The sequence below is a fragment of the Melozone crissalis genome, unplaced genomic scaffold, assembly GCF_028551555.1.
Source record: "Melozone crissalis strain CALT ecotype California unplaced genomic scaffold, PUWL_Pcris_2 ptg000013l_1, whole genome shotgun sequence".
In the NCBI taxonomy this organism is placed as follows: Eukaryota; Metazoa; Chordata; class Aves; order Passeriformes; family Passerellidae; genus Melozone; species Melozone crissalis.
This window is the reverse complement of record NW_026535791.1, coordinates 46,085,265-46,103,694: the sequence shown is the minus strand read 5'-3', so window position 1 is coordinate 46,103,694 and position 18,430 is coordinate 46,085,265. Positions and strand designations below refer to the sequence as shown.

The 18,430-nt window shown below is 39.9% G+C and overlaps 2 protein-coding genes across 2 annotated transcripts in view; both read right to left on the bottom strand.

Annotated features, from left to right (window-relative positions):
- SLC9A4 (solute carrier family 9 member A4) overlaps positions 1-9,860 on the bottom strand; it is a 29,948-nt gene extending 20,088 nt beyond the window's left edge. Inside the window, exons 1-3 of the mRNA XM_054271958.1 lie at positions 9,581-9,860; positions 6,968-7,431; positions 1,432-1,691 (exon numbers count right to left, since the gene is read on the bottom strand). Of these exons, the coding sequence (XP_054127933.1) occupies positions 1,432-1,691; positions 6,968-7,431; positions 9,581-9,854 (998 nt within the window). The 5' untranslated portion in view covers positions 9,855-9,860. The remainder of the gene's footprint in view (positions 1-1,431; positions 1,692-6,967; positions 7,432-9,580) is intronic.
- Positions 9,861-12,402: 2,542 nt separating this feature from the next.
- IL18RAP (interleukin 18 receptor accessory protein) overlaps positions 12,403-18,430 on the bottom strand; it is a 31,134-nt gene continuing 25,106 nt past the window's right edge. The window contains exons 11-14 of the mRNA XM_054271869.1: positions 18,111-18,265; positions 17,105-17,242; positions 13,387-13,557; positions 12,403-12,767 (exon numbers count right to left, since the gene is read on the bottom strand). Of these exons, the coding sequence (XP_054127844.1) occupies positions 12,403-12,767; positions 13,387-13,557; positions 17,105-17,242; positions 18,111-18,265 (829 nt within the window). The remainder of the gene's footprint in view (positions 12,768-13,386; positions 13,558-17,104; positions 17,243-18,110; positions 18,266-18,430) is intronic.

Genomic DNA, 18,430 nt, shown 5'->3' with positions numbered 1-18,430 from the left:
CCAGGGTTGTGCAGCCTGGAGAAGAGAACCCTTCAGGAACACCTTATTTCAATCTTTTGACATTTAAAAGAGGCCTTTAAGAAATATGGGGACATCCCAATATGACAAGGGATAATAGTTTTAGACTAAAAGATTTAGGTAGATTTAGACTAGTTGTAAGGAATAAATATTTCACAATGAGAGTGGTGAAGCACTGGAAGAGGTTGCTCAGAATGGTGGCAGACATCCCACCTGTGAAAACATTCAAGGCCAGTTTGGATGGGGCTCTGAGCAACCTGATCTAGCTGAAGATGTCCCTGTTCATTGCCAGGGCATTGGACTAGATGGCTTTTAAATGTCTCTTCCAACCCAAACCATTCTGTGACTTTGTGAAATCAGAGCTTCACAAGGTGAGGTGGGTAAATGCACCTGTCTGGGCATCAGCAGCCATATGCTTGTATTTGTTAAGTTTAAACTGGTTTGTCCTCTACAAAGGGAAGCACTTTCTGCAACATGAGGTCATCCAAGGCCTATCACGAAAGCTGAGAGCCAGCAGAGGCCATGCAAAGCTGCTGCCACCCACCAGCTGTCCACTGAGCCTGCAGCAGCCAGCAGCACCAGCTGGAGCATTTGGCAACAGGAGGTCTCCACCTTCTTATGCTGCACCCTGCAGGTGGGCTGGTTTGGGTGGTACCCTTGCAAGCCACTTGCCAGCACCTTTCTCCTTAAGTCTCTCACTTCCATCCCTATTCCTTCCTCTTCCAGCTCCTTTCCTTCCCACAATTCTCACCATTCCTGCATTTACTCCAGTCAAGAACCTAAAGCTTTCTCTCCGCAGCAGGCACCCACACCATCACATACTTTGAGGAACATGTCCCCAGCATTACAGCAGTATCAAGATATCCTGACCACAAAAAAAAAATTGCAATATTCATATACATGACTATAAGTATGCATGTGTAGGTTATGTTCTCTTTCACCTGTTTTTTCCCCAGTTTCAATCCCAGTGATGCTGTTCAAATGTAATATAATTCCAGTGAATGGTGTTAGGGCTGATGTTCACAAAGAACTCAGATATGCTTTCTTATATTTTCCATACCCGTTGTTTTATGTCTCTCTTTGAATCTGATGGTGAAGCTGCTTAGAAATAAATACAGATAAACTGCTGTAGTATCAAATCATTCTCTGCTGCTGCTGATCTTATCAGAGATAGCAGACAGATGGTGGCAGCACTGGCCACCTGCAGTACTTTTGCCAACATCCCTCGGTAGAATATCTGTGCCTACATTGACTGTGGGTTTGCTTTTCCTAGTCACCACTGCATTTTACAGATCTCTAAGAAGCTGTGCACTGCCTGTCTAATGCCTGTGTTGCACCAACCTTGAGCAAACCACCACAAAACACCACCAGTTCCTCAAAGAGATCATCCAAAAAGCCGTAAGGAATACTCACGCCAAAATGCCAGAGATGTAAAGGGTTTCAGCAGACAAGTATGAGAGGTAGCTGAACATGAAGACCAGCAGGGGTTCGATGGAAGAGACGTTGCGGGTGAAACGAGTCATGAATGCTGAGACAAATCCAAACACGATGCCAAACAAGACTCCACCCAGCCCCACCACGAAGAAGCGAGCAAAGCCAGCAAAGACATCGATGGACTCAATTTCTTCATACCTGTGCATCTGGGTGAAGGCAATGAAGATGTTGTATAAAACCTACATGTGAAAATAAGAAAACAGCAGTTGGGCATCTTTTCTGAACCTGACACCTATTTCATAGGTGAAATAATGTGTGTGTGTTTAGTGTCTGTGTTTGCCAGAAATTGCTTTAGGCAGATCAGCAAAGTAACAATTGAAATCTCAGCTGGTTCTTAAGAAGTCTCAGAAATATGAGTCCATTAAGTGTCCTGAAAAAGAGCAACCAAAAAAAAAAAAAAGGGTAAATGGCTGTGGAATAGTAGTAAAATAGTAAAGTACTGGGGGACCACATGACATTGAGTAATAAAAAAAAACCCCTCTTTTCTTGGTTTGTTTGAGAGTTAATATAATTTTTGGTCTTTGTAGAAGAGGTTAAAAGCTCATCTGGGTACCTTAAATACCATGGAGGCTCTATCCTCCATGTTCTCCTTCTGACTCAGGCTGGGGCAGGGCAGGGACTAAGAGTCATGTATTTGATTTAAATTCCATTTAGTTTGTCTATAGGATCAGCCAGTAGACTTGGCAAACTTCATCAGATGGACATGGTAATGTTACATGTTTTTCAACAGCACTTGACACATAAATATCATGAAACATCACTGAGAATGGGACTGGGAAAGGAAGATGGTAGCCTCAGTTTCATTCTCTAGCTACGTAAAAAAGTCTCTCTATCATCACATATTTGGAGTTTGGTGCTATTTAGCCACCTCCCCAGATAACCACCTAAAAGTATGAATGAAATGCTGTGGCCCTCTAAACGTTCTAAAGACCCTGCACATATACACATTTTGACTAGAAATCTTGAAATTGTTAAAATCAAAATAAAATATCAGATTAGAAGAAAGATTCAATTTAATGCAAATTATAATTTTATATAATGTATTATATAATTTGGTTTGAAAAGATAATATCTTAGAGAAGAAAGCTTCACCAAATTTCTATTATCAATAATTTCTATTCTTCAGAAACTGTTAATGAAAAATTTTTAGCAAATTCCACTTTCATTCATCTTTTAGAAACGAATAGAAAATTTTCCGAGTGGTGTAGTAATAAAAAAGCCTTAGAGGTTGCTGACAATCAGTTAATATTAAGTCCTGTCAGATCTGTTTACAGTGAGTGAGTAACACATGAAAGTCACCTTTCAGTTTTGAAGAGAATTTGGGAAATAACTAGACACCAGCTCTCCAAAGCTATTGCACTAAAGCATTAGTTCAAAAACAATAAATAGACCAAAGTCATTTGCATTTTATGGTTTTCTTTAGTCTTTCTTCTTCATCTAGTTAATTCCAGAAGGTTATTAAGAAGACTAAAGCAGGTATTTGCAGGTAAAAGAGTCAAGCTCATTAGGATAATAATTACTGCTCAGCTACTATCCAATCTTAAATTGCTGCTGGGGACATATAACCTTGAGCTGTCACACAGTCTGTTCTCCAGGAGGCTCACTGCTAATAGCTCTGGGAGACAGACAAAGCCTGACAAAATATTTCTTTTAAGAAAATACCCAGGACTTCTTTTTCCTAATGCCAGTAGATGAAATTTGTCACTTCAGTGGCAGATAAGGAAAAGAAGGTTTATGTTTTCACAGTAAGCAAACCTCACCCTACCTACCCTATAGCTTTTAATTTCAGAGCCTGTTTCCTCTCTGTTTCCCTTTCTTGTAGACTTTGACCTCTTCCTAAGACTTGTGATTCTTTATAAATGATACCACAGCATGATTCTATGCTGACTTACGAAGAAAGATTCTCAGCAAATGACTTAAGAATTTTTTCACTTTTCTAGTTCCTAAAGTATCCATATGATTTAACTGATTTGGCATAAAAATGAAAGTTATGGAAATATGACATAATTTTTTTTTTTTTTGTAACATGCTTTGTGGGAATAAACTGGTTCTGTACCACAATCTGCACTGTGTCATATAAGGAAGGCTCAGCTAAGTTACATTGCAGTGTTTATGCCAGCAAATGGATTACTAGAATTCTTTATATATTAGGAAAGCCTGAATCAGATTAGGAGGCTTTTGTTCACACAAAAAGAAGGGATGGATTGATAGTGGTCTCATGTAGCAGCCCTGAGAACATCATGATTTAGGTTGCTTGGAGAGGATTTTGTACCACTGGGCAGCTCTCAGAACCACAGAGAGGAACAGAGAACATGACACTGCTGCCACAGGGGACTCCCCAGGGACTGCTTCACGCTCCAGGTGTCTGTGTACAATCACTGCTACCACAATCCACACCAGAAGCATTGGAAGAAGAGATTTTCAAGTGACTGCCTTAACCACCAACACAGGCTGTCTTGATAATTCTTTCTTACCACCCTAATTCTTTCTGACTACAGTAGCTGGTTTTACTCTAATGACATTGGAACAACTTTTACAGCAAGAGAAGAGAAGAGAAGAGAAGAGAAGAGAAGAGAAGAGAAGAGAAGAGAAGAGAAGAGAAGAGAAGAGATCTCTATCCTCCTATCTAGCATCCAAACTAGTGATCAAGGTCTTTCTCAGTGACATCAGAGGCAATTTCAAATCACCTCAAATAATAAAGTAATTTTACTTAGGTCTTCAGCATGTATTAGATTTAACTGTTCTGCTGCTTACAAAGAAAAGAGGGCTCCATTAGAGAATACAGCCAGTGCAAATCATTTTGAGTACAGCATGACATATAGGTGTTCCCAGTATTTCTAAAATCAAGCCTCAGAGATGAAGCAGTCAGGGAATATTCCAGTTCCTGATTCATACCAGCAGCTCAGCTCCTGTTTAGAAACAAAATTGTCTGTGTATATGTGGGAGAAGAGCTTCAAATGGCTGAAACACTTCACAGCAAAATCAGGGCATTCCACCGGAGTTCAGTCTTGAATAAGATCTGCACTGGATTTACAATGCTCTTTTTGAACAGGGCTTTGAAATTCCACTAATGTGTGATGTATCCTAGGTCCAGCCCTGATGTTGTCTGAACTATTCTGATGCTAACAGCCCACTCAGAAATAACTGGGAAAAGAAGTAATTAACAGCACTTGGAACCTTCTTTTTTCCATCCACATACATGGCCCTACTGAGGAAAAAAAGAAAAGGTACCAATGGGTAAAATGAGTAAATCATCCATTTTCTCCCACCCCCTTAAGGTAAAGTCATAACTTCTAGATTATAATTCTAATTCTACAGTCTGTTGTTTTGAAATCTTTTTTATATACCAGCATATTGAACTAAATATAGGAGACAGAGCTATTGTTGCCCCACATGTATTACACAAGTTGAACAAAACTCATACTAGTTTTTCCTGCTGGTGAAAAAAAATGTTCAAGCTGATAAGCAGGCTGGAGAATACCAGGGGATATTTGTATTTAAACAGTAAAAAAATACGTATGCTTAATATATCTTGATGATATTATCTTCTTCAAACACTTAGAGTTAACTCAAATTAAACTGTTAAGAGAGAAATAGAAGGAAAAGGTAAGAGAAGACACCTGAGATAAGTAGTTTTAAAGTCTTGGAAAAAAGTAGGTGGGATATCAGAAAGGAGACAGTCTCCATTCAGGTGACAAATACTTCAGTCTCCTTGAGCATGAAGCCAGGTAGAGATTTTGAAAGCCCAAATGCCCAGAAAGGGGGTGAATGGTGGTTGATGCAGAGATGCAGTAGCAGGAGCTGACAAAGTGATGGCAATGCAGCTGCTCTAAGCCCCAAAGATGGGAGTGTGGGGCAATGGGAACTCTCAGAGGGGCACCCAACATACCCCACGTGCAGCCCTTTCATCTCCTTTACTAGCACACCCAGGGCTGCTGAGGAGTGCCTAAATCCACTGTTTTAACAGGCTTTCTGTCACTGCACATCTGTACTGTAACAGGATCCCGACTGGAAGCTCGGGTAAATACCAGCAGGAGTTGGACCCACATGATAGATAGCTGGGAGAAAAGCAAAGGCAAGGTAGTGAGCCCATCAAGAAAAGCATGAAACAAGCTCTTCCAATGTGAAAAAGAGGCATTAGATTTTTGAGGTCAGTATTTGAGGGAACCAAAAAGACAATTGTAAGAGATAGACACATTGGGGATTTTTCTGTTACTACTGTAGCACCCAAGTAGTTTGAACATAAATGAAATAACACTTGTCCCTGAGTTCTACATCAGCCCTGTATCTCTGCTCACCAAGAGGAAGGATTTATGATCCTTAGGCTGTGCCTGCAAGTTACTTGCTCCTTTTTCTTTTCTCAGTACTGGCAAACTGCACTACTCCCATGAAGCCTTTCAGCAGTGAACTCTGTACAGATTTTACAAGTCCGAGTTGGGCTGTACCTCATGTACAGCAGTATCTGAATAGTTTTTATGTGTTTTAGATTCCTGTGATTTAAATTCTGTAAAGATCTTATCTAGTGAAACTCCTTAACCTGCTGTTAACTTGTACCACATGAGCAGTCCTGTTGGTTTCTGAGCAATAAACTTCCTGCTTGAAATTTCTTCCTTGAAAAACATATGTTTTAAATGTTCTTGTCATTTCTGCTTACAGCTAGAATTTCAGGTTGCTCCAATTTTAGCAGAACTAATGAGATAAGGGGGAAAATATTATCAAAAGGAGCTTAAAAAAACACTCTTATTAAAAACAAAAAAATCAACAACAGCAAACATACAACCAACCAACCAAATCTTTCTTATTCAGGAAACATTGTTTCTGGATATTTATGACAAGACAGCCAAAAAATTTAAACATTTTTCAGATGTCAATATTTTTTATTGATAGAAACAGAATTATGCAAAGTTCTTAGTGGCATTTGGAATTCCTGTCTAAGGTCTCTGGTGAAATTTCTGGAAGGGGCTGGAGGACAGAGTGTGGCCCCAGAGGTTATCTACATCTGGTTTGCTTTTCTTTTTTTTTTTTTTCCAGAGGACCCTCTCAGATATATGACAAGGCAGGATCTCCTGTATTTCTACCCTTGCTGCCTTCAGTCTTCAAGCAGTACAATTTTCTGTTTATTTGCTTGCACAATGTCAAGAACATTCCAAGGTCCTACACTGATCTGACCAGAAAAATCAGCTGTAGCTTATCCATTCACTTCAGGGAATGCAAGAGCACATCTCACACGTATGTGGATGTTTCCCTCTTCCAGCAGCACTAAAATACATGCTTTGGAAAGAGGTAATCTAAGGGGTAATTTTTGCATGCATGAAAATCCCTTGTGTGTGATTGAGTGAAGTATTTATAAAATAAATAATATATTAAGAGCTCCTGTGTTCTTGTCCTGTGCCCAGTAACCCTAGAAGCCAAAAGAGTCCAAAGATGAGAAGACAAGGAGCAGAAACAAACTCACCACAGTTATGCCATCATTTAGCAGTGACTCTCCAAAGATCATCATGTAAAGCTGCTCATTAACGGAGGCTTCTTCAAAAACCACCAGAGCTGCCACGGGGTCCACTGCTGAAATCATGCTGCCAAAAAGCAAGTTCTGCAGCAGGCTCAGGTCACTCAGGCCAAAGGCTTCAATCTGGCAGACTCCATAGAGTGAGAGGCCAATCCCAAATGAGCTTAGCAGAGCTCCCAGAACAGACCACCACAGAATGGATCCAAAGTTTTCAAAAAATGGTCGAGTTGGCATGAAATAACCCTCCTCCAGAATAATGGGTGGGAGGAGATACAAGAAGTAAATACTACTGTCCATCACTGGTGGAGATTTGTGATGGGAAGCAAAGATGATTGCTCCTACCAGTGCTCCGATGGCAATCAGGATGCAGCTTTCAGGCATAAGTTTTGGTAATCGGTGAAAGATGTGGAAACCTTGAATAAAACATTAGAGGATTATTTGTTTAAATTAACCTGATGTCAGACAATTGTCATGCCTGCGTTTGGACACTTTGTCTTCAGACAGGCAGCTTTGGTCTAAGGATTATGAAGGTAAAAACAGGCAGTACTGTTCCCTTCAAAACTAAACATTCCCACACTTGTATCACTAAAGCAGGGCAAGAGTTTGACCATGAATTTCTTCTCTTCCTGCTGCCCAGCTCTTGATTGATGAGCAAGCATGTCTGAGTTTAAGCTCCAGTTCTGAGAAAGCAGAAACTTCTTTGAAATGATCCTCCACAATTTAGAAAGAAAATATTCTTCGAGAATCCTTACTGCTCACCTGCTGCTGGCTTGTCCAGTCACTGTACAAAGAGCTGTGTGATCATAGTGAGAACAAGATGTGCCTGTACTAAAAATGTCAGGATTTCTTAAAATTTACAAGAATGAGAATGATGCAGACTAAGAAACCTTAAAATCCAATGTCTGTGACTCCATGTTTGAAGCTAGGTCAGCCTTCATCTTGCAAGTCTAGAAGGTTCTGCCATGACAGTATTTCTGTGACCCTTGAACTATCAGTTTCCAAAAGCAAAAGAATATAATTTTTTTAGGACACTATTTTTTTTTCTAAGAGGTATGTTTATATCATAACTCTACTCATCTGCTTTTTAATTTAAAAAATCATTTTTAAGTCTTCTTCTAGTCTTACAGATAAGGGGATTGCTTTGCCTTTCCAGATCTTGGAACTGTTTCCCACCCTTAAATATTGAAATCCACAAAGAAATTAATACCTGAACAAAACATTGAAAACTTTAACAGTTTGGAAATCTTCTTCCCTGGGTAACCAGATTATTCAGACTAACGCTTTCTTCCAAATATATTTAAAATTAACAGCTCCACACTTTTCATCAAAAATAATGTTATTTGAAAACTCACAGTAAAAGTAACAGGTCCACCTGGGAGGCATCACACAATTCTTCTAAATTATCTATTTCATGTTCAAAACAAGGATATTGGGTAGATGTGCCATATGTCAAGTCTTGTGCTTTATGGATGATAAATAAAGAATTTGGTCGATATGTTTAATATTAAAACACTCTGCTGATGCCATAACCAATTTAAATTTTGAAAATTTCGATTGTTATGTTACCAGTGAAAACATTTGTAGGAATCGGATTGAGGGCATCAGCTGTAATGAAACTGGCAAAGCGTGGATGGTGGTAAACATTTTTGTCAGCTGGATAACTATGACAGGAAAAATGTTTATCTTCAGGCCACCTCCAGAAAAACATCAGTCTCACCTACCAGCTTGTCCTAAGGAAGAGTTTGAAAATCCCACAAAAAGTTCAAAAGAAAAGGGATATTTTATATGTGCAACTCTTCACATCATTACCGTCTTCATTTATTTGATATTGCTGCATTAATTCTAAATGGTCAAAATGAATTCAGCCCAGCCATGCAAATGTGTAAGACATGATGAGCCTTTTTTTGCAATATTAATTCCAGTTCCTACTGCAATTACTGCTCCCTGAGTTGCATTTCTCCTTTCAGATACCCACATGGAGCTCTAATAGAAGCTAGATGCATTGCTATGTATTCAAAAGATACTTAGCCTACATCTCTGATGATCCACACCCTCAGAGACTCATTCTCTCTCCCCAGTATTACTTTTCACACCAACTCCAAGGAGCAAATATGTAAAACAAAGATTCAGAGAGAAATATTTCCTTTTATTCAAATAAAGGAAGAATGCTTTACACTTTCTCCTCAAAATTCAGTACACTTGAAGTCTCAGTCTGGTGTAATTGATTTCTGCAGCTGCGTCAGGTTGCAAATTCTGGTATCTTGTGATCTATAAGGACTAAAAAAAAATGAATGGACAGCACTGTGTCAGGGAGCTCTGTTGCTATTTGCTACTCACAGCCCAAGAGACCTGAAGATTAGAGGTCATATGTTAACTCAAGTAAGATGGAATCATTCTAAGGTGGAATTTTGGCACTGCTGTGGTAATGAACACACCTGTTCTTTTGACAGACACAGTAAAATCAATCCCAGCTACAAAATGAATGAAAGTTACTTGGTTATATTGTATTTTTTTAAACTTCTTTCCAAGTTAGGAGGCCCCAAGATCCCATTTTCTACTTACCTATTTTTGCAAAAGAGGCAAGGAGGATCCAAAGGGTAACTTCATAGGGAATTTGCACGTAGTCATAGTCCAGTGTGAAAACATGTAACCTCATATCTTCAGAAGAGTCAACAGCACCACTGGACTCATGTTCATAGTGAAGCAAGGACCTCTTGCCCAGGCTGGGCTCAGCCCCATGAGCAGCAGCAGAACAGGATACCACACTCAGCAGCAGCACGCTGGAAAGCTTTGCATGTGCAAGCCTGGCAAAGCCCATGTCTGGGCCTGTGACCATTTTATTACAGATTTAGCATATAGTGGTGCATGAAGGTGTGCACAGTCACTTCTGGTGATTCACACTGCCCACAGCCACTTCTTCCTCAGGGCTCTTTCATTTGCCTGTTAGAGGTCATTTTATAGTCCTTATGTGCCTGTCCCATTCCTTGTGCTGCAGACAGACCTGGAGTTTCTGTGAAGATACCGGTTGTGCAGGTTCCACTGACCCAGAAAAACCTTGGCCACTGCATTACCCTGTTGAGGAATAAAAAGACTTTTCCAACTACATAATTTATGCAGCCTCTCTGATTTTTCCACTGTCACAAAAAAAAAAAAAAAAAAGAAAAAAAAAAAAAGCCAGAAAAACAAACCAACAAATCAAAAAAGCTTTCAATGCTCACCTTTCAGGCATCAAGCACAGCTCAAGGGAATTGCATTGGTTGTGAGAGGTGGTGGCAGCCTGGGCAGGCAGGAGAGCCAGCTTCGTGCCTTCCTCTCTTGCCCTCGCTCCCCATCTGCCTCCCCAGCACAAGTGGCACCCCGGGCACCACACTTGGCATGGCTCCCTGGTCCTGTCACACCTGGTGACAAAACTGCCCAGTGTGTAAATAAAGGGACTGTGCAGGGCTCCCGGGAGGGACATCTGGTGGGGGACCGCGCAAATTACAGCCAGGCTTGGAAAGGGGCTCCCTCCCTTAAACAACTGTATGTAATTAGCAGGTGATGTCGACATAAAGAGGGAGGGCTGAGTCACACCACCTGCCTGAAATAGGATCTTGGGTTGTCTTGTATTTGGCATTTGTTTTACTCATATCAGTAAGGCACCTACTGGGCAAATACATTATCCTCCTCCAACTGCTCTTATGGATCATTTTTTTAAAATGCCCGCATATTTTCTCCTCCACAAAAACTACCATGTTTAGTGTAAGGATAACAGGGTGTGCAAACATAGTGCTGTTAATTAGAAGCTTCTAAAACCTGTATTACTTATCTTAGAACAGAGTGCATTTAATTTACTGACAAATTATTCAAATTCATCAATGATTTTTGACCGTGTTAGAAGACCGTGCAGGTAGGGAAGATGGTGTTCATGGGTTTGGGTGGTATTGTGTAATTAAATTAAAAAGTCCACATTATAAGCCATGAGTTAGTAAGTTAAAAGTAAAAATAATTTAAGTATCATTTCTTAATTAGACAGTTTATCCTTAAAAAAACCTTGTAAAGTGAGAGATACAGCTCCATTTTTTTAGTTTGTTTAAATACTGTAAAATTCACAGTTTATGAGACTGTAATATAAATAAAAACTAGTAAACATCTGAATCCAAACAAAAAATACCATCTCATACATTTAATACCAACCCTAACAAAAAAGAAGTTAAAACTCCACAGCACCATCAGTGATGCCCTTTGATGATCTACTTCTACATGAAGCACTACCTTCTGTCAGCCTCACAGCACCATCAGCCCTCCCAAAAAAGCTTTGAACCCAATATAGCATTAGGAAGATAATGCTCAGCCTGCTTGCAAGAGTCTTTTTTCCAGTATACTGATTCTGTTAACAGTAATATTTATTAGAATCCCTTTTACAACAAGGAATCTGGCAGATGAGATATTCAATTAGCATTACAAAACAAGGATTTATTAACTTGAAGGCCAAATGAAGTGAGCAGAACCACAGGGAAGAGGCCATACCACCCAGATTGCTTAGTACTGACCATTGCATTTCACTCAGCTAGAGACACACACACAGACTGCAAGATGGTTTGGAGAGTTGGCAGCCAGAGGACTGCAAGGGAAAGATTTAGAGACCCTGGAAGTCTACTAGTTGTGACAAACATGGCTTTGATTTACACCTGCAACACACCCATAGTGCCAACAGGTTCAGTGGGCATTGAGTGACCAGCGCCAGCCAGGATCAGCAATGATCAGGTGCACGTGTCCCTGAGTGTGAACAGTTTTACAACTGGTTGAATTCTTCCCCTCATTGAAGGAAGGATGGAGATGCCTGGGGTAAGCCTACAGAGTGGTCCTTCTTTTCTGAATCCCTTTGGCATACCCAGCTGCAGCAGTCTCTCATGTTATTTTCTTGATGTTCCCACTGGAGGAGGTAACTCACTTGAAGAATTTGGGTATCTCCCACTGGACTGCATGAGAAAATTAGAAAATTAAACTGCAAGCTTCCTCTGGAGTTCCCTTTTAAAAATATTTTTCTAGAAAACAGGTGTTAAAGTATTCCAGAAAGGAATGCAGTGCAAAGAACAGTGTATGTCTCAAAATCAGAGCAAAATGGTATAATAAATAGTAAAAAAAATGGTATAATAAAAATGGTAATAAAATAATAATTTACGGAAGATATTTACAGTTTTTAAATATTTACATATTGCAGTTATGTGCAGTGGCACAGTTTTGCTGTGCACTGTCACACCTCAGTCCTTCTGACTGTTCCAGAGGGAGCCCTTGCTGGCTGCAGTGACAGCTGGCAGCTGTCAGGCAATATAGGAGAGGTCTTTGACAATCATGTTACCATTCCTGAGCCTGATGTCATCCCCCTGTGAAATTTCTCCTATCTATACCAGTCTGAATAACCTCTGGAAGAAGCCCTTGAGGCTGAAGTTTTCCAGCCTCTTAGTTTTCATTGGCATGTGGTAACACATGTATTTCCAGAACTTCTTGTGTGGAGCAGCAGAAATTGAAGACTTCCAGGTAACAATTGGTAAAATCCGAAGTGCTTTCCTCACTACTGGTGGCAAAGTCTCTGGCTCCTGGAAATCCTGGAACTTTATTAATATCAGTTTGATCCCTTTATCTTCCAATGCACAGTTCACTGCTGCCTGCAGTTCAAAGATGCTTGGTCCACTGACATAGGCTGGGCTCAAAATGATTATTACCCGTCTGCTGTGTTTAATAGCAGTTACAACTTCATCTGTGTAGGCTGGAGAGGAAATGGTGAGAGTTACTGCATTCTGCAAAGGAGTTTTTATCTTATCACTACCTATATCAACAGCTAAAACCCAGAAATAAGGAAAGGCAAGAATAGGAATGCTGAGTAATGATACAACACCTAGAAATGAGTTTGCTATCAGGGGGTACCATGGCTGTTCTTATACAACTGAAGAACACAACTTTCTGCTCAGGACATGAAGGGTACAGCTGAGACCTCAGCACACTTCAGCAGGATCTCAAGGGACACTTGGACTTGTCTTCATCTCTCCCACAGAGCTTTCTGATTACTGGGGTAGCACTGGCTAAAGTTGCTCAGAAAGTAACTACTGGAATATTTGTAGTCTTTCCAGGGAAAGGAGTCTGCTTGCAAAGAAATTCTTGCACAAGAAGCTTTGTCTCAGCCTAGCAGCTCACAGTCACCTCACTCCAAAGTATGTGTGCATCAGGCTCAGGGACCAGACACAAAGATCAAAACATTATGAGATTTGAACATAAATTCCACTACCTAATTACACAATTTGTTGCTCTGGTGCGCAAAGGGGATTTTTTAGAAGTGAAACACAATTTTATAAAAACTGAAGATATTGTACCATGCCCAGGGAACTTACCTCCTCCCGGAAGAATATCTCTTTCAAGAATACATAACTTGTATCCATATTTATTTTCTAGCATATCTGGAAGAAGCTCCAGGGCAAATTTTTCCTCACTAATTAAAGCAGAGCCACTTTCAGAAGAGTTTAGTTTTGCGTAGGATACAAATGCATCAAATTCCTTGCCATCTAAAATAAATGAATAAATAAATAAATTACTATATACATTAACAAGTCTGGCTGAAGCATTCAGCTTCTTTCTTAATGCCCAGTTTCCATTTATATCTGTTTAAGTAGGCACAACAAAACCTCAAATTATGATGTGTTCATAGATTACAGCTATCCAGTCACCAAAGACAACCTTGCTGTTTCATTGTCTTGCAAATTTTGTAGACATATTCTACCAAAGCAAACAAGCAAACTAGAGATGTTTGGTGCAAGGTAGTTTAGAGATTTGGTCCTTTCCAGGCAAAAACCACGTGGTAGGGAATGATTCCCAATCTATTCTCTTATTTGCCCGATTACTGATTAAAAAACTTGTCAATGGCCAATCTTATTTTAAAATATAATAAAGCTTAAAGGAACAATGTTCTTGAATATTAGTTGCTTGCAAAAGATATGCTGTTTTTATACACTGTTATGTTTGTAAACATAGAAACTTGTGTGTCTCTGTTAAGGAGCAAAGGCTAAGTCTGATCAAAATATCAGCTCAGACACCAAGTACTGACCAGTTATTGAACTTTAAGTCTCCTTAAAAGAACGTTTGTACAGTGCAGATGAAACAAAGGTAAAGAATTTTTCTTAGCTTTGGTCCCCTGGTACCAATGTCCTGAGTTAGGTGCATTCTTAACTACAAGGCAAAATTAAATTATATCTGCTGAATAAACTTTGAACTACACTTGAGGGAGAAGGAACATAAAATAAAATAATTCCTGGTGAAAGCAAAAGTCACAGTGGACCCAGTCCAGTTTCCCAGTTACTTGAGGCCGTTTAAGTTATCCTAAGACTGCCAGATTTGACAGGGGAAGTATTGGAGACTCAAGCACTTTGGAATGGCAGGACATCATCAGGCAGCCCAAATACCATCAGGCACCAATGTTCAATTAGCTGAATTGTATCACATGACAATATAATGAATAGGAACCAGAAAGAAATTCCCCTGTGTAGAGCAGGGTGCTGCTGCAGGGTGAGCTGAGAGGCTCTCTGGATTCCACCACATTGACTGCACCTTCACTGCTTGGGAACTGAGACACCCACATCCAGCATGGAGACCTGAGTGCTGAGTGTAGTGACCCACGTGCCTCGGTGTAAACCTCCCTATTTCTATCCTTAGATGTGAGATTAGGACCACAGACACAGGCTAGAGTCACCAAGTTCCTTCAGGATCTAGAAGAGCCTGTATGTAAAGCAAATTCAGAAAACTGATATGGATGAGCTGGGGCTGAACACTTAAATTCAGAACCAGAACATAGCAGAAGGTGTGTCATCAAAAGAAAACAGAGGTGTGTAGACTCAGTCTGGAAGCCAAGAATGTTATCAGACAACAAATGTTGCATCTCTGCTCCTCCCCTCTGCTCCTGGACACACTTTCAACCCCATCCTTCTACTGGTGATAATTCTTGTGATAAGCTCTTGTGATAATTGCGGAAGATGATTCACTTTGCTGGCTACACACTGTCTTTTACTGAGTTCTTTTTCTGACAACTTGAGTCAATTTAGGCCCACAAGACTGAATCATCAACAGCAGGCACACAGGACTAATGTGGGAATTAAAGGTGGGCCAGAGGTTCACTAGGTTGGTTTAGCTGAACTTCAATTCATTTATGCCCTAAATTGAAGCTCCCTTGAAAACAGTTTTTAAATAACATTAAATTGCACTACAAGCCAGGTATTCCTCATTTCACCCACAGAGGTCACTGCAATCTTATTAGACCACAACCACTAACAAACACGTACCTTCATAACATTACTATTACAATAGCAAGTTAAAAGGTAAATACAAAATAAGCACCATTAGACCCTTTTTTTCACATAATTTTACAGGAAAATTACAAGCTGAGGAAATTTTGATGTTGTATTTAAGATGCTGAAAGTGTAGGAAATGAAAAATACCTGACTTAAGCAAAGTGATGGCATATGTGTTCTATAAACTTTAGTATCAAATCTCCTGCATTATTTATTTCTACATGTGGAAGAAGGCAGGAGTTTTAATAGGTATGTCTGAATTGTCTGGGGAGGCCAATTAACCCCAGAGGAGTTGTGGTTCCTCTCTCCACAAGGTCCTGCACAACCTAGGCTGGCTCTGCTTTGAGCAGATGCCAAGGGTACCTTCCAATCTTGTGGGATTCTTCAAATGTCTGACTCTGTGCTGAGAAGGACACGAGAGAAGAAATTATATAAAGGAAGAAACAGCAAAATCAAGTCCTAACTGCTGCTTTGCTGCTTTATGAGCAAGTCCTTCCAGACCTCAGGTGACATGCATCCATGAAGTGAGAAGGACACAATCCTGCAGGTGAGAACACATTTCCCTTGGGCAGAAAACTCTCTGGGTGTGCACAGTTGGTCTGCACACCCCCATACCCCCATGCTGCAAATGGAGCTGTGTGCTCAGGTACCTCAGAAGCAGGGGACAGGAGCTGTCATGGTGAAACCCAAAGGTGTCTTCAACTTAGTGCACAGGCCTTGGCAGGTCTGTGTCTGTCCTGCTGACATGTGTGCTTTAAAGGGACTTTCCACAGGTCCTTAAATCACTTTGTCACCAGGTAGTGGGGAAATTTTGAGTGATTTCCCAAACTGCCTTTGCCAAATGCTTTAGTGCTTGTAAAAATATTTTCCAGAAGAGCAGGTAATTTTCCAATTGTGCATGTACTTGAAGGTATCTAGATACAGTTGTTTCACATTCACATATAAGGTGCTTGTACAAACACAAAAACAGACTCAGACACCCCTATCTCAAACTGCATCAAGATGCAAGAATTTTTAGAAAAATTTTCTCAGGCACAAACTATCAGAATTCTTTCAACACATTTAAGAAAATCATACCTTAAGTTCTTTGAAGTAGTCATAGTGATTCCTGATACATTTTTACTCTGTCTGCTATTTCAGGAACCTGTTTTAGCTGATGTGGTGGGGCAATGCTACTACAGAGACTTGAAAAATCAAAAGCTAATCACTCAGGTCCAAATGTCAAGTGGTTTACGAAGATTTTAGAAAGGAAATACTATTATTTCCCAAACATTGATTTGTCAACTGGTGCCCTTCATCATCTTATTTCTTCTCTCTTTTGTTTATTCTTCTGAGAAACTTTTTGGCTTCAAGTGAAAGATACAATAGACCCTGGAGTCCTTCACCTTGTTATGCAAGGTCATTTCATTCTTGTCCAAATGTTTTGTTGAATTTTTCCAGAGAATGGTTTTGAAATGTTGGAGATGCAAAGTTATTCCCTGCACATGGACTGCCAAAATTCAGCTTCCTACTCTAATCTTCTATGGCTAAATTTGGGTAAAAATCTAACTGACATTTCTGTTGGTGTCAGATATTTCTTTCACACTATATGACTTTTTTTCCATCTGCATTCACTGAGCATCTTGCAAGCTTTAGTAGACTTTTTATTGGCTCAAAGAGAACAGGGTCATTAATAGAACATAATTAAATGAGTAATTCATATCAGATTATCCCATATGGCAAATGGCAGTAGAAAAACTGGATCAAATTGGTATTAGACTAGGTTTCTTACCTTCTGTACTTTTGTTGTGGACCAGATAACTTCGATACATCAGCACTATTTCAATCCAGTGCTGGTAAATAAAGACAGTGCACAAGACAAAGGCAAATAGAGTAGAAATGGCACTGCATAGTACATATAAGAATAACACTGCAGAAAGAAAAGAGTCTGTCATAACTTGAGTTTCCAAAATAATACTGACGCAGATAAAAAATCAGTCCAGAAATGGGCACAAACCATCTTACAAAAACTTTTTCCTTATCCCTCTGGCAAAATTTAGGGAAGACAAGATTTCATGTAGCCACAAACCTTATCAAAGAATTTCAGTCTTCATCAGTGACCTTTTTTGCATGGCATCTCTTTGGTGGTATGAAAAGCCAATCTATGACGCAGAGTGCGCAGAGAAAACAATCTCTAGTACACTCAGCAATGCTGAAAATAGTCATCACCTGAGATGGAAAAGCTACATCAGAACAGACACAGCTGCACCCAGTGCCCTTCTGCAGCTTCCTGTAGCACTCCAGTGATGAACCTCCACTGTGAACTATGGTTCAACACTTTAATTTCCACACTGATTCAAGTTTGGTACTTGAAAGGCTGCCACAATCATATCAGTTGTGGTAACTTCTCAGAAACATGCAAGCTAATGACTGGGAAAATAAACAGAAATATCCCATGAAAAGCAGGGAATACTGTTGTTTCAGCAGCCACTCTGCTTTAGTTTGGTAGATTGCCCATTAATGCTCAGAGATTACACTCTCCTCTTCTTCCTTCCAGTTACTCTCTAACTTCCACTTGACTCACCTCCATGCAATAATTCCCCAGAGAGCCCTGTTCTTCTGAGTAATCCTCAAAATACTTGGCTTTCAAGACATCTGACAAATTAGATTTTCCCACTCAGGTTCAAGAAACTTCTGCTGCTGGCTAAAAGCCAGTGTCAATGGGGAATTAATTAGTAGCAGTAGAGTAAATCAAAATGTGTCTTCAGGGGTAAATAGTCACTGGTTGATAGCTTTACCTCTCTTCTTTCTTTTCAGCTGGATCACAGCAGTGGCATTCCCCACTGAATTCTGAGCAAAGCATGTGAAGTTGCTTCTGAGGTCATTTTCAGTAACTTCTTTCAAAGTTGCAACATGAAGAAGTGTGTGCCCCTTCAAACCTTTTGGATAGACACTAGAGAGGAAAAAAAAAAGTGTATTTGCATGATACTTTGCTGTTCATTCACACAATTTCCCAATGTCTTACACACAAAAACAGAGGAGCTTGCAACTTCTTCATCTTGAACTTGTAATAGTAAAGCAATATTCTGGTTTGGAACCTTCGCTTGGTTTATATATG